Source organism: Coregonus clupeaformis, chromosome 29 (assembly GCF_020615455.1).
Source record: "Coregonus clupeaformis isolate EN_2021a chromosome 29, ASM2061545v1, whole genome shotgun sequence".
Taxonomy (NCBI): Eukaryota; Metazoa; Chordata; class Actinopteri; order Salmoniformes; family Salmonidae; genus Coregonus; species Coregonus clupeaformis.
In genome coordinates this window covers 11,306,027-11,318,774 of record NC_059220.1, presented here as the reverse complement: position 1 = coordinate 11,318,774, position 12,748 = coordinate 11,306,027, and the positions used below count along the sequence as shown (strand labels likewise).

Below are 12,748 nucleotides of genomic sequence, written 5' to 3'. Positions count from 1 at the left end.
TCAGCAGGCATCACAATTCTCCCCCCATCCATATATTTAAATTAATTGGGTTGTTGTAAGCATGGGCAAGGCCAGAGAGGGTTGCCATTATATCTCTTACACCATTCCTTTCCTATTAAGTCCAGGGCAGAAGGGTAAAGAATTGGGTCACAAAGTCAGACTCCATTCTTAAGAGGAGGATACTAAGGGATCCAAGGCCCAGTGACTGGTGTTCAATCACACATTTAGTTTGACATGTAGATTCCCCAGATCAGTCAAAACAACAGGCACAAGTACGTGTGTGAGCACACACACACACTTCATATGATTGTATTAAAGGAAGGATCACTTCCTTCTCAAAAGACTGGTCACTTCTTTCGTTGATCGATTGATTGCTTTAGAACACTCACTATACTGTTCATCTGATGTCAGAGTGAGAGAGAGAGAGAGAGAGAGAGAGAGAGAGAGAGAGAGAGAGAGAGAGAGAGAGAGAGAGAGAGAGAGAGAGAGAGAGAGAGAGAGAGAGAGGACACATCAATCGATAATGTCAGTTAGTGTGTACCTGGTGTGACAGGTGCGTCAAGATGTAAATAAATAGGATCTGTAGATAGTGTACATTTCTCTAGAGCTTCATGGCCATACATGTAGACCTGCTATACCCTGCACTCCCCAGGTCAATACAGAGGAAACAGAATAGACTGAGTCTATATTCAATTGGTTAGTGATGAATAAATGAGTGCTCATCCACTGACTGATCTACGGTCAGTGGAAGAGGGCTAAGTGTGTTCACTTCACTGATGAGAGGGAAAACACCCCACAAGTAAGAACCCCAAAATCTTATACACAGCACAATGCACATAGATCCTTTTCGCATGAGGTATGAACAATTAACATGGGCATATGAATTAGTGACTAAACAATGACAAAATGGAAGGAATTAGAGAAGAAAGTGTGAAGGATTACAAGTGAGAGAGAGAGAGAGAGAGAGAGAGAGAGAGAGAGAGAGAGAGAGAGAGAGAGAGAGAGAGAGAGAGAGAGAGAGACAGAGAGAGAGAGAGAGAGAGAGAGAGAGAGAGAGAGAGAGAGAGAGAGAGAGAGAGAGAGAGAGAGAGAGAGAGAGAGAGAGAGAGAGAGAGAGAGAGAGAGAGAGAGAGAGAGAGAGAGAGAGAGAGAGAGGGAGAGAGAAACTGACAGAGGAGGAGAGGGGGGACATTAAGGTCACTATTCTCTGACAGAAGCCTCAGGTCTTCAGTGATCCAGAGCATGATTGTTTGGTCTGGATCAACATCCTGATCCCACACTCTGCTGTGGCAACGACACTGACCCCCAGGCCATACTCATAAAGCATCTCACAATAGGACTACTGATCTAAGATCAGTTTAACCTTTTAGGTCATAATGAATACGATTGTCTATGTAATCTTATTCACTATAACCTAAAAGGCAGAACCGATCCTAGCTCAGCAGTCCTACTCTGAGACCCTTGAATAAACGGGCCCAGAGGTTTCTATGGGTCAGGCTAGGACCAGGGCCAGAGCAGTGACCCACTATCTGCTGCTCAGCTTGCTGGAGCACTTCCTCTCTCTCTCCTCGTGGCTACAGACTTTCCACTTGAGGGCGTGGTGGTGGAGGGTACCGGTGCGGGCCTGGCGGCCGCAGCAAATCTCCTGGTGGTGAGGGTAGGAGCGCCGGGGAGGAGGGGGGGACCCAGAGAAGTTGGGAGGAGAGCAGGAGCGACCGAAACAAACCCCTCCGCCTCTCTCTCCCCCGCGGTGTTCGTGGCGAGAGGGAGAGGAGGAGACAGAGCGCTGTAGAGAGGAACAGCTGCGTGGGGAGGCACTGGAGCTCCGGTGGTGATGGTGGTGGGGGGAGCTGGTCAGGCTACACACGCCCATCCGGGACCCTACATGCTGGGCTGAGGAACGACCATGGTGGGGGGAGCCGCGGGCAGAACCACCACCCTGACCATGGTGCATCAGCTGGGACAGGCAGGTCAGGAGGTCTGAGTCACTGGAGCTGCCCGCTCGGATCCGATAATGCCTCAGTCTTGGGTGAAGGAAGGGGGTGGGGTTTAGGGAAGATGGAGAATGGGTTTAGAACTTTAGATATACATTTTAAATGTAGATCATTAAGGCAAAATGAGAGTAATTCAGTTAATGATAGTAGCCTCATTCCAGATCTGTTGGTGCTGTCTTGCCAACTCCAAACATTGGCATGGCAATGAACATATAAGCGGCAAGACAGCACCAACAGACCCGGAACCAGGTTACTATGATAGATGAGATAAACATGTAATTAAAGCTAATCATGAAGTCATATTACCTGCCCTCCGCTGCAGGTCGACTGGGTGGTCTCCCCGGGGGTGGGCGTGGTAGGTACTGAGCAGCTCTCTCCTTCTCTCGGGATGGGTTAGGAGGGTTAAAGGGCCGCGGGATCCTGCTCTTACGGGACAGGGGGCTGGAGGAGGAGGAGAGGGAGGGGGCATCATCCCCCTGGCAGTCGGAGCGTGAGCCCAGGAACGACTCATCGGCCATCTCAGAGCGGTCTGAGGCAGAGGACAGCTGTTCCCCGCGGGGGAGCGAGGCCACGACAGGGCCGTGATGGGAGATAGAGGGAGAGGCGGTGGGATGGTGGCCTCCTCCCTGGTGGTGGTGGGCTTTCTTCTGAAGCAGCTTCTCCATGGCAGAGCCAGGGGTGGGGAGAAGGTCCAGCAGGACGGAGTGCTCCAGGACGGGGATACGGCTCAGCCTGCAGGAGGGGTCTTTACGGGGAGAGGACGGCGGGGAGGGGGTGGTCAGAGCTGGGGCTTGGTCAGTGGTTTCCACCCCATCTCCCCTGTCTGGCTGGGGCTGGTCACTCTCAGGGTCTTTGAGCTCTGGGAAGGCTCCACTGCCACTGCCGTCTCCCTGGCCGTTAAATGGGGGAGACAGATGGCCGTTGACTAGGCCTAACAGTGGGCTGTGGGGGGAGCGGGGGGAGTGAGGGGAATTAGAACGTGGAGAATGAGGAGAGCGGGGGGAGCGAGGAGAGGACACTCGGCTTGGCACAGGGCTGTGGGCTTTGGTGTAGGTCTGGGAATGGGTGTCTCCTCCATTGATCAGGGTATCTGCCAGGAGGTCATCCAGGGTGGTGGGGCTGCCGGGCTGGCTAGGGGTGTGGGTAGGGGTGGGCAGGACGTGGATGTCAGCGGTATCAGTATTATCCTGGGCCTGCTGGGCCTCAGCTGCTGCATCACCTCGTCTCTCCAGCTGGAGGCACTGTGGAGCACTGTCTGAGGCAGACTGGGACTGCTGAGCTGTCAACTAAAGAGAGGGGAAAGGGAGAGAGAGAGGGGGAGAGAGGGGGAGAGGGGGAGAGAGAGAGAGAGAGAGGGGGGGAGAGAGAGAGAGAGAGAGAGAGAGAGAGAGAGAGAGAGAGAGAGAGAGAGAGAGAGAGAGCGAGAGAGAGAGACGGAGAGAGAGAGAGAGAGAGAGCGAGAGAGAGAGCGAGAGAGAGAGAGGTGAGAGAGAGAGAGAGAGAGAGAGAGAGAGAGGAGAGAGAGAGAGAGAGAGAGAGAGAGAGAGAGAGAGAGAGAGAGAGAGAGAGAAAGAGGGCGGGTTAACAAAGAAATAGAGTCAAATGATTGCATTGTAAGAGATCATGTGAAAAGATTGAATGGAGATCATAACATGATCATAACATGACACAGCATCATCAAGGCAATGTCAGTCAAGCTGTTAGTTGGTATCAAAAAAGCAACAAGACAGACCTGGGTCAAATCTATAATGTATTTGATTTAGCTTGGAGTTTTGGGACTATTCCATTGTGCCTGAAATGCTTAATCAAGCACCACTCAAGTATTTGACACATGTATTTAACCCAGGTCTGCAACAAGAACAAAAACATTCACACAACCAATCAGGGGACTACAAAAGAGAGAGGGAGTCAGGGTCAGTAACAAAAAGAGAGAGAGAACGGGAGGAAATGAAAGAACAAAAGAGAGAGACAATCCACCAAAACAAAGGTCCCTGTCACGCAATGAAGAAAAGTGTAATTGCAATTTCATTTCCACTCTGAATTGACCCCAACCCTTCCCCTGACACAAGGACACATGGATCTGAGCATGCTCTGTCTGCATCACAATGACCTGCTGTTCTCTGGAGAAGCAGCCTGCCTGACGACAACAACAACACAACACAACAACAACACAACAACACAGCACAACACAGCACAACACAACTAACACACTAGCAGCAAAAGGAAACAAAAAGAACAACCAAGCCAAACTATTTAAAAAAGACGGTAAGTAACTAATAGTGGAGGGAGTTAGGAAGGCGGTGTGTTATGGTTAAGATAGAGACGTCTGATTGGTTCGTGGCCCCGTGGTGGATTGGTCAATCACCTGCTGGAGTTGGGCGCGTGTGATGCGTATAACGGAAGGGAACTTGCTGTTGGCGGCGCCCGCCGGGATAGCTGGCAGTTTCCTGCGCCCGGCGGACGATTGGTTACGGGCGGAACCGAGGCCAGGGTGAGGAGGTGGCAGTAGAGAGGTGTGGTAGGAGGAAGAGGAGGTGGGACGGAGGAGGTACTGGTGGTGGTGATCGGCTGAGTAGCTGCGCCTCATCCCAGGGGGGTCCCTCTGGTGCAGGGGGTCCGACAGGGTGGTGAGGAGGGTCTGGGTGTGCGGGCTGGGGGAACGCAGGAGCAGGGGACTAGACGTCCTGGCCAACATCTCCTCAGGCAGAGACGGAGGAGAGGTAGGGAGCTAAGAGAGAGGAGGTAGAGGGGGAGGTGGAGGTGAGGGAGAGGGGGAGAGGGAAGGAGGGAGATGGAACAAGGGAGAGGGGGTGGGAGAGAAGAGGGAGAGGGAGAAGTAGTGTGGAGGGAGAGTGGAAAGAGAGGGAAGGTGGTGAAAGAGGGGAGATGATTTGAAAAGATAGAGTAAAGTGGGAAGAGAGAGAGGACGGAGTGGGATGGCGGAGGAATAGAGTGGGGGACAGGGGCGGATAGGAGTGGGGGTGAGAGAGGGGGAGGAGTATAGCATATATTTAGAACTTAAAGGGAGCGAGCGTCGAGGTGGGAGGAATTCTGAGATCTCAAACGTCTCCTTAGAGGAATCACACAGGTGTACTATCTGTTTCCTCAGACAGCACCATTTGAGAAAGGGTCAACCCAGGACAAAAACTCAAGTGTAGATAAATCAACATAGAAAATTAAAGTTATAAATAAAGAGCAAATAATGATATCAAATGCAAATCAAACCGCTCTTTCAAATGCAAATCAAACCGCTTTTTCAAGCAACGGCCTCTCTCAAACAAAACCACTGTCTGAGGAGTATCCTTCCTTTTATCAAGCTCACACAAGCAAACAAACAAGCTCACATGACATAAGAGACCACGATCACATTTTACTTTAAACTACTGCAAGATGCTACTGTTGACCTAGATGAATGAAGTGTCTTATTGTGTATAGTTCTGTGTTAAGGTGTATTACTCTATCTGTGTACATTGCATGATATGTCTTGACCTGCGTGAGTTGTGTTATGGTGAAGTGTGTTACAGTGAGGTACTGTATGTAATAGTGAACTGTTTTATACTGAGGTATGTAATAGTGAAGTGTTTTACAGTGAGGTACTGTATGTAATAGTGAAGTGCTTTACAGTGAGGTATGTAATAGTGACGTGTTTTACAGTGAGGTATGTAATAGTGAAGTGTTTTACAGTGAGGTATGTAATAGTGAAGTGTTTTACAGTGAGGTATGTAAAAGTGAAGTGTTTTACAGTGAGGCATGTAATAGTGAAGTGTTTTACAGTGAGGTATGTAATAATGAAGTGTTTTACAGTGAGGTATGTAATAGTGAAGTGTTTTACAGTTAAGTATGTAATAGTGAAGTGTTTTACAGTGAGGTATGTAATAGTGAAGTGTTTTACAGTGAAATATGTAATAGTGAAGTGTTTTACAGTGAGGTATGTAATAGTGAAGTGTTTTACAGTGAGGTATGTAATAGTGAAGTGTTTTACAGTGAAGTATGTAATAGTGAAGTGTTTTACAGTGAGGTATGTAATAGTGAAGTGTTTTACAGTGAGGTATGTAATAGTGAAGTGTTTTACAGTGAGGTATGTAATAGTGAAGTGTTTTACAGTGAAATATGTAATAGTGAAGTGTTTTACAGTGAGGTATGTAATAATGAAGTGTTTTACAGTGAGGTATGTAATAGTGAAGTGTTTTACAGTGAAGTATGTAATAGTGAAGTGTTTTATAGTGAGGTATGTAATAGTGAAGTGTTTTACAGTGAAATATGTAATAGTGAAGTGTTTTACAGTGAGGTATGTAATAATGAAGTGTTTTACAGTGAGGTATGAAATAGTGAAGTGTTTTACAGTGAAATATGTAATAGTGAAGTGTTTTACAGTGAGGTATGTAATAATGAAGTGTTTTACAGTGAGGTATGTAATAGTGAAGTGTTTTACAGTGAGGTATGTAATAGTTAAATGTTTTACAGTGAAGTATGTAAATCTAGTCCATGAGGTCTGTACCTGTGTGAGTGCTCCCTCAGCCAGGCCCTCAGCAGGGCTAGTGGGGTTGACGGGGGGCAGGCTTCCCAGGGGTCCCACACTCAGCTCCAGCCTGTCCACTACGGGGGATCCTCCGCTGGCCCCTGGTAGCCCCTGGAGGTCCCCATCCCTGTCCCCATGGACCTGACCAGGACTGGGGTTCCCCGTGGACCCTTCTCCTGCCCCAAGGGGTACCTCCAGCACCTCCAGCTCCTCTTCTTCCTCCTCGGAGGGACTGGTCGTAGCCTTATCCCCCATTCCGGTCCCTGTTCCTGGGGACCCACTGGGCCTCTCCATCATCACCCACTCCCTGGAGTCCACCTCCCCCCGGCCGGAGCTCAGGTTGAGGGCCACGAAGCCTCCGCTGCTGGGGGCCCCCTCACCCTGCTCCAGAGACCCGTGGGAGTGAGGGGAGATGGGTTTGGGTGAGCCGCTGGCGCCCCCACCGGATAGGAACTCCTCATCGTAGTGCCAGACTCGGTCAGTGCCACCACGCCCTGGTCCTGTGGCACCTCCAGTGGGTACAGCCAGACCCTGGTCCTGGCCTACCTCAGACCCCTTCTCCTGCTGCTGCCCACAGCCCTCCTGCTGATTCCCTGAGCTGGAGAGACACACCGACTGATTGAACAGGTCAGGCGATGGCAGATTATAACATAGTAGTTACTGTGCTATTGTATGGTTGTTAGCAGCAGGGTTAGCACTAGCAAGGTTGAGGTCAATTCCATTGAAATTCAGTCAGTTTAAAACGAACGTTTCAATTCTTGTATAGGAACTTTTGTTAATCTCGATGAATATCCTGAATTGACTGAGTTGCAGTAGAATCAAGTCCCTGGTTGTTATGTTAGTGTAGTAAGGAAGGTACAGAAGGACAGGGGGTAAGTAGGGGTACTGACCATGCCTCCATGAAGCGTTCATGACTGGGCTTGGCCTCCAGGGTCAGCCTCCTGTCCAGCTCAAAGCTGTGGATGTTACGGAGCTTCCTGAGGAGAGGACCACCACCGTCCTGCCCTGAGGCCCCCACCATCTCAGAGTGTACCCGGACAGGGGAGCCCAGGCTGGGGTTGGCGTACGGGCTCTGGAGACCCCCCTGGTTGTTGCTGTTCTCCTCCTCTGTTGCTGCCTAGGGGGGAGGGAAACAGGGGATAGAGTGGTATATGGTTGAACTCAGTCTTCATGGTGTGTGTGTGTGTCCACCACACATGTGACAGAGATGAAAATATCTGTTAGAAATTTAGAAAGAGGAGAGATCTAAAGATGCAACAACTAGCATGGGTTGACTACTGGACAATGAAAGAAAGTTGATTTGAAAACCAATAGAACATGAGAGAAATAGGCTACTGGTTTCAATGGCATATGGAAGTCTTTATGAAATACTTTTGGCTATGATACTTTGAAGGAAGGAAAGATATACCTCATAATATGAAGTAAAACGTTCAGGTTTCAAACAATTAAGTATATGTTTTCAAAATGCATACTGCCTCCAGCTCATTGCAAACTGGTGTGTGACGCGCTGAATCCTGCCTACCGTTGCCTATGCACTTGAATGGCCAATAGGAAGCGAGATTCAATTGCCAGTTGAGAAATAAAAATATTTGCTATTTTTAATCGTGGCCATCAAAACTGTTTTTAACACGCGATTGCGTTTAGAATGATTGGGCTTATAAAAGCACGTTTCACTCCGGCAGCGACGAACAAGCTGTTTGAGGAAGTATAGCAGCAAATATTGCGCTGTCTGGCAGATTTTCCACTCAAATGTAGGCTCTGTATCTGTATGCTTTGCGGGTGTGATAAATAAGATTGGCTACATAACGACAAACGAAAATCCAATTTAGCCGGCAGCAATTGTATTTATTGGCCTTTGGGGGGGGGGGTTCAAAAGCCAATTACCGGTTAACGGAAACCCTGGTGTGTGTATGCTCCTCTCTACCTTCCAGACTGAGGTCAATATGCGGTTGCGGTTGCGGTCCAGCTCCTCCCAGACGTCAGCTTCCTGGTTGGCCCGGGGCATGCTGGGGGATCCGGGGCGGCGGTCTGGAGGAGGATTGTTCTCCCCATTGTCACTGAGCTGCTCGTCCTGCAGAACATTGTCTGTGTTCTCCCTCGCCAGGTCCCCAGGGATCAGGGATGCATTGGCCATGCTGAAATTATAGAGGGAATGTTACTCTGATGTCACTAACGGGGGGAGACCTACAACGTAATTTCCATACCATTTTTTGTTCCACATACTGTAATTTTTTTGTTTGTTCCATTTGTCACAAGACAAATCAAAAAAGCTAATTAAGTTCTAATCATAGCTCTCATTGGCTGATACAATCATCCAATCGAGAGAGCCAAAAACAAAACCATACAAGTTGACATACAGTTCATCCATTCATCAATTAATTAATTCATTAATGTATTCATCCATCCATTCATCCATCCATCCATTCATTCATTCATTCATTCATTCATTCATTCATTCATTCATTCATTCATTCATTCAACAGGTATATTCATTCATTCATTCATTCAACAGGTAGATTCATTCATTCATTTAACAGGTAGATTCATTAATTCATTCGGTAAACAAGTTAAAAGTGTGTGATCGTGAAAGAGACAAGAAAACCCTGAACCCTCAGTGGACCTTCAAACAGTTAATCCAAGATTCCCAGTCTCTGTGTGTGTGTGTGTTCCCAGTCTCTTACCCCATGTGTGTGTGTGTGTGTGTGTTCCCAGTCTCTTACCTTGTGTGTGTGTGTGTGTGTGTGTGTGTTCCCAGTCTCTTAAACCATGTGTGTGTGTTCCCAGTCTCTTACCCCGTGTGTGTGTATGTGTTCCCAGTCTCTTAAACCATGTGTGTGTGTGTGTGTGTGTGTTCCCAGTCTCTTACCCCATGTGTGTGTGTTCCCAGTCTCTTACCCCTTGTGTGTGTGTTCCCAGTCTCTTACCCCGTGTGTGTGTGTGCGTTCCCAGTCTCTTACCCCTTGTGTGTGTGTTCCTAGTCTCTTACCCCATGTGTGTGTGTGCGTTCCCAGTCTCTTACCCCTTGTGTGTGTGTTCCCAGTCTCTTACCCCATGTGTGTGTGTGTGTGTGTTCCCAGTCTCTTACCCCGTGTGTGTGTGTGTGTGTTCCCAGTCTCTTACCCCATGTGTGTGTGTTCCCAGTCTCTTACCCCATGTGTGTGTGTGTTCCCAGTCTCTTACCCCGTGTGTGTGTGTGTGTGTTCCCAGTCTCTTACCCCATGTGTGTGTGTTCCCAGTCTCTTACCCCATGTGTGTGTGTGTTCCCAGTCTCTTACCCCATGTGTGTGTGTTCCCAGTCTCTTACCCCGTGTGTGTGTGTGTTCCCAGTCTCTTACCCCGTGTGTGTGTGTGTTCCCAGTCTCTTACCCCATGTGTGTGTGTGTGTGTGTGTTCCCAGTCTCTTACCCCATGTGTGTGTGTGTGTGTGTTCCCAGTCTCTTACCCCATGTGTGCAGGGGTGAGGCGTGTGTGGTGCTGTGGTGTGGTGGCTGTAGCGTTGATGGTCAGAGTACCATCAGATCTAGTCCTCTCCCAGTCATACGGGTCATTCTCCACCACGTTGTAGGTCTTCATACTGTTGTCAAACACTGACATCAGCAGCTACAACACAACAGAAAGTCACATGATGTCATATCCTGAGATACCTAACAGCTTGTACAACATCACTGACTGACTGACTGACAGACAGATACTTAGTACTCCAAAAAGAGGGCTCAGACATTCATACACTCATTGCTATGACATTTTGGAGACAATCCAAGATAATGCAGACAATCAGCCATTCTGAAAACATATTTCCTGGGACTTAATGTATATTGACACAGGGAACTGTAACAAAATGCCTAGTTCGAACCGTTAAAACACATCGATACTGTACACACACAGAGTAGGTAAAGGGAGAGAGATCTGTCATGTTACCTGATAGTCTGGTTTGGTGAAGTAGTCCAGGTTAGAGATGTGATCCAGGAAGACAGTGAACTCAGCAGGTAGGTGTTTCAGCATGAGCCTGTGGTCATAGGTGTCCTTCAGCTTCCCTACATGCTCCTGGGGAGGGTTCACACATGTTGTTATGGAACTATGGCTCAGTTGGTAGAGCATGGCGCCTGCAACGGCAGGATCGTGGGTTTGATTCCCATGGCCACCTTTACATAAAATGTATGCACGGGTGACTGTAAGTCGCTTTGGATAAAAGCGTCTGCTAAAAGGCATATTCACTGAGTGTACAAAACATTATGAAGTTTACTTGCTCTTTTCATGACATAGACTGACCAGGTGAATCCAGGCGAAATCTATTATCCCTTATTGATGTTATTAAATCCACTTCAATCAGTGTAGATGAAGGGGAGGAGACAGGTTAAATAAAAAAAATTAAGCCTTACGACGATTGAGATTTAAGTAACAAAATATTTAAATGCCTTTGAACAGGGTATGGTAGTAGGTGCCAGGCGCACCGGCTTGTGTCAAGAACTACAATGCTGCTGGGTTTTTCACGTGTGTATCAAGAATGGTCCAGCACCCAAAGGACATCCAGCCAACTTGACACAACTGTGGAAAGCATTGGAGTCAACATGGGCCAGCATCCCTGTGGAACACTTTCGACACATTGTAGAGTCCATGCCCCGACAAATTGAGGCTATTCTGAGGGCATCTCAATATTAGGAAGGTGTTCCTAATGTTTGGTATACTCAGTGTATATATATACAGTGGGGAAAAAAGTATTTAGTCAGCCACCAATTGTGCAAGTTCTCCCACTTAAAAAGATGAGAGAGGCCTGTAATTTTCATCATAGGTACACGTCAACTATGACAGACAAATTGAGAAAAAAAAATCCAGAAAATCACATTGTAGGATTTTTAATGAATTTATTTGCAAATTATGGTGGAAAATAAGTATTTGGTCACCTACAAACAAGCAAGATTTCTGGCTCTCACAGACCTGTAACTTCTTCTTTAAGAGGCTCCTCTGTCCTCCACTCGTTACCTGTATTAATGGCACCTGTTTGAACTTGTTATCAGTATAAAAGACACCTGTCCACAACCTCAAACAGTCACACTCCAAACTCCACTATGGCCAAGACCAAAGAGCTGTCAAAGGACACCAGAAACAAAATTGTAGACCTGCACCAGGCTGGGAAGACTGAATCTGCAATAGGTAAGCAGCTTGGTTTGAAGAAATCAACTGTGGGAGCAATTATTAGGAAATGGAAGACATACAAGACCACTGATAATCTCCCTCGATCTGGGGCTCCACGCAAGATCTCACCCTGTGGGGTCAAAATGATCACAAGAACGGTGAGCAAAAATCCCAGAACCACACGGGGGGACCTAGTGAATGACCTGCAGAGAGCTGGGACCAAAGTAACAAAGCCTACCATCAGTAACACACTACGCCGCCAGGGACTCAAATCCTGCAGTGCCAGACGTGTCCCCCCTGCTTAAGCCAGTACATGTCCAAGCCCGTCTGAAGTTTGCTAGAGTGCATTTGGATGATCCAGAAGAGGATTGGGAGAATGTCATATGGTCAGATGAAACCAAAATATAACTTTTTGGTAAAAACTAAACTCGTCGTGTTTGGAGGACAAAGAATGCTGAGTTGCATCCAAAGAACACCATACCTACTGTGAAGCATGGGGGTGGAAACATCATGCTTTGGGGCTGTTTTTCTGCAAAGGGACCAGGACGACTGATCCGTGTAAAGGAAAGAATGAATGGGGCCATGTATCGTGAGATTTTGAGTGAAAACCTCCTTCCATCAGCAAGGGCATTGAAGATGAAACGTGGCTGGGTCTTTCAGCATGACAATGATCCCAAGCACACCGCCCGGGCAACAAAGGAGTGGCTTCGTAAGAAGCATTTCAAGGTCCTGGAGTGGCCTAGCCAGTCTCCAGATCTCAACCCCATAGAAAATCTTTGGAGGGAGTTGAAAGTCCGTGTTGCCCAGCGACAGCCCCAAAACATCACTGCTCTAGAGGAGATCTGCATGGAGGAATGGGCCAAAATACCAGCAACAGTGTGTGAAAACCTTGTGAAGACTTACAGAAACGTTTGACCTGTGTCATTGCCAACAAAGGTTATATAACAAAGTATTGAGAAACTTTTGTTATTGACCAAATACTTATTTTCCACCATAATTTGCAAATAAATTCATAAAAAATCCTACAATGTGATTTTCTGGAATTTTTTTCCTCATTTTGACTGTCATAGTTGACGTGTACCTATGATGAAAATTACAGGCC

The 12,748-nt window shown here is 47.6% G+C and overlaps 1 protein-coding gene across 3 annotated transcripts in view; it reads right to left on the bottom strand.

Annotated features, from left to right (window-relative positions):
• Window positions 1-1,128: 1,128 nt before the first annotated feature.
• The window catches only part of LOC121544665 (tau-tubulin kinase 2-like), a 43,699-nt gene continuing 32,079 nt past the window's right edge, over window positions 1,129-12,748 (bottom strand). For 2 of the 3 annotated variants that reach the window (XM_041854701.1, XM_041854700.1), the window contains exons 8-15: window positions 10,432-10,557; window positions 9,956-10,113; window positions 8,438-8,648; window positions 7,404-7,630; window positions 6,493-7,111; window positions 4,360-4,722; window positions 2,301-3,280; window positions 1,129-2,024 (exon numbers count right to left, since the gene is read on the bottom strand). In XM_041854701.1, the coding sequence (XP_041710635.1) occupies window positions 1,526-2,024; window positions 2,301-3,280; window positions 4,360-4,722; window positions 6,493-7,111; window positions 7,404-7,630; window positions 8,438-8,648; window positions 9,956-10,113; window positions 10,432-10,557 (3,183 nt within the window). In that variant the 3' untranslated portion in view covers window positions 1,129-1,525. The remainder of the gene's footprint in view (window positions 2,025-2,300; window positions 3,281-4,359; window positions 4,723-6,492; window positions 7,112-7,403; window positions 7,631-8,437; window positions 8,649-9,955; window positions 10,114-10,431; window positions 10,558-12,748) is intronic. The other variant, XM_041854702.1, reaches the window with a different exon arrangement.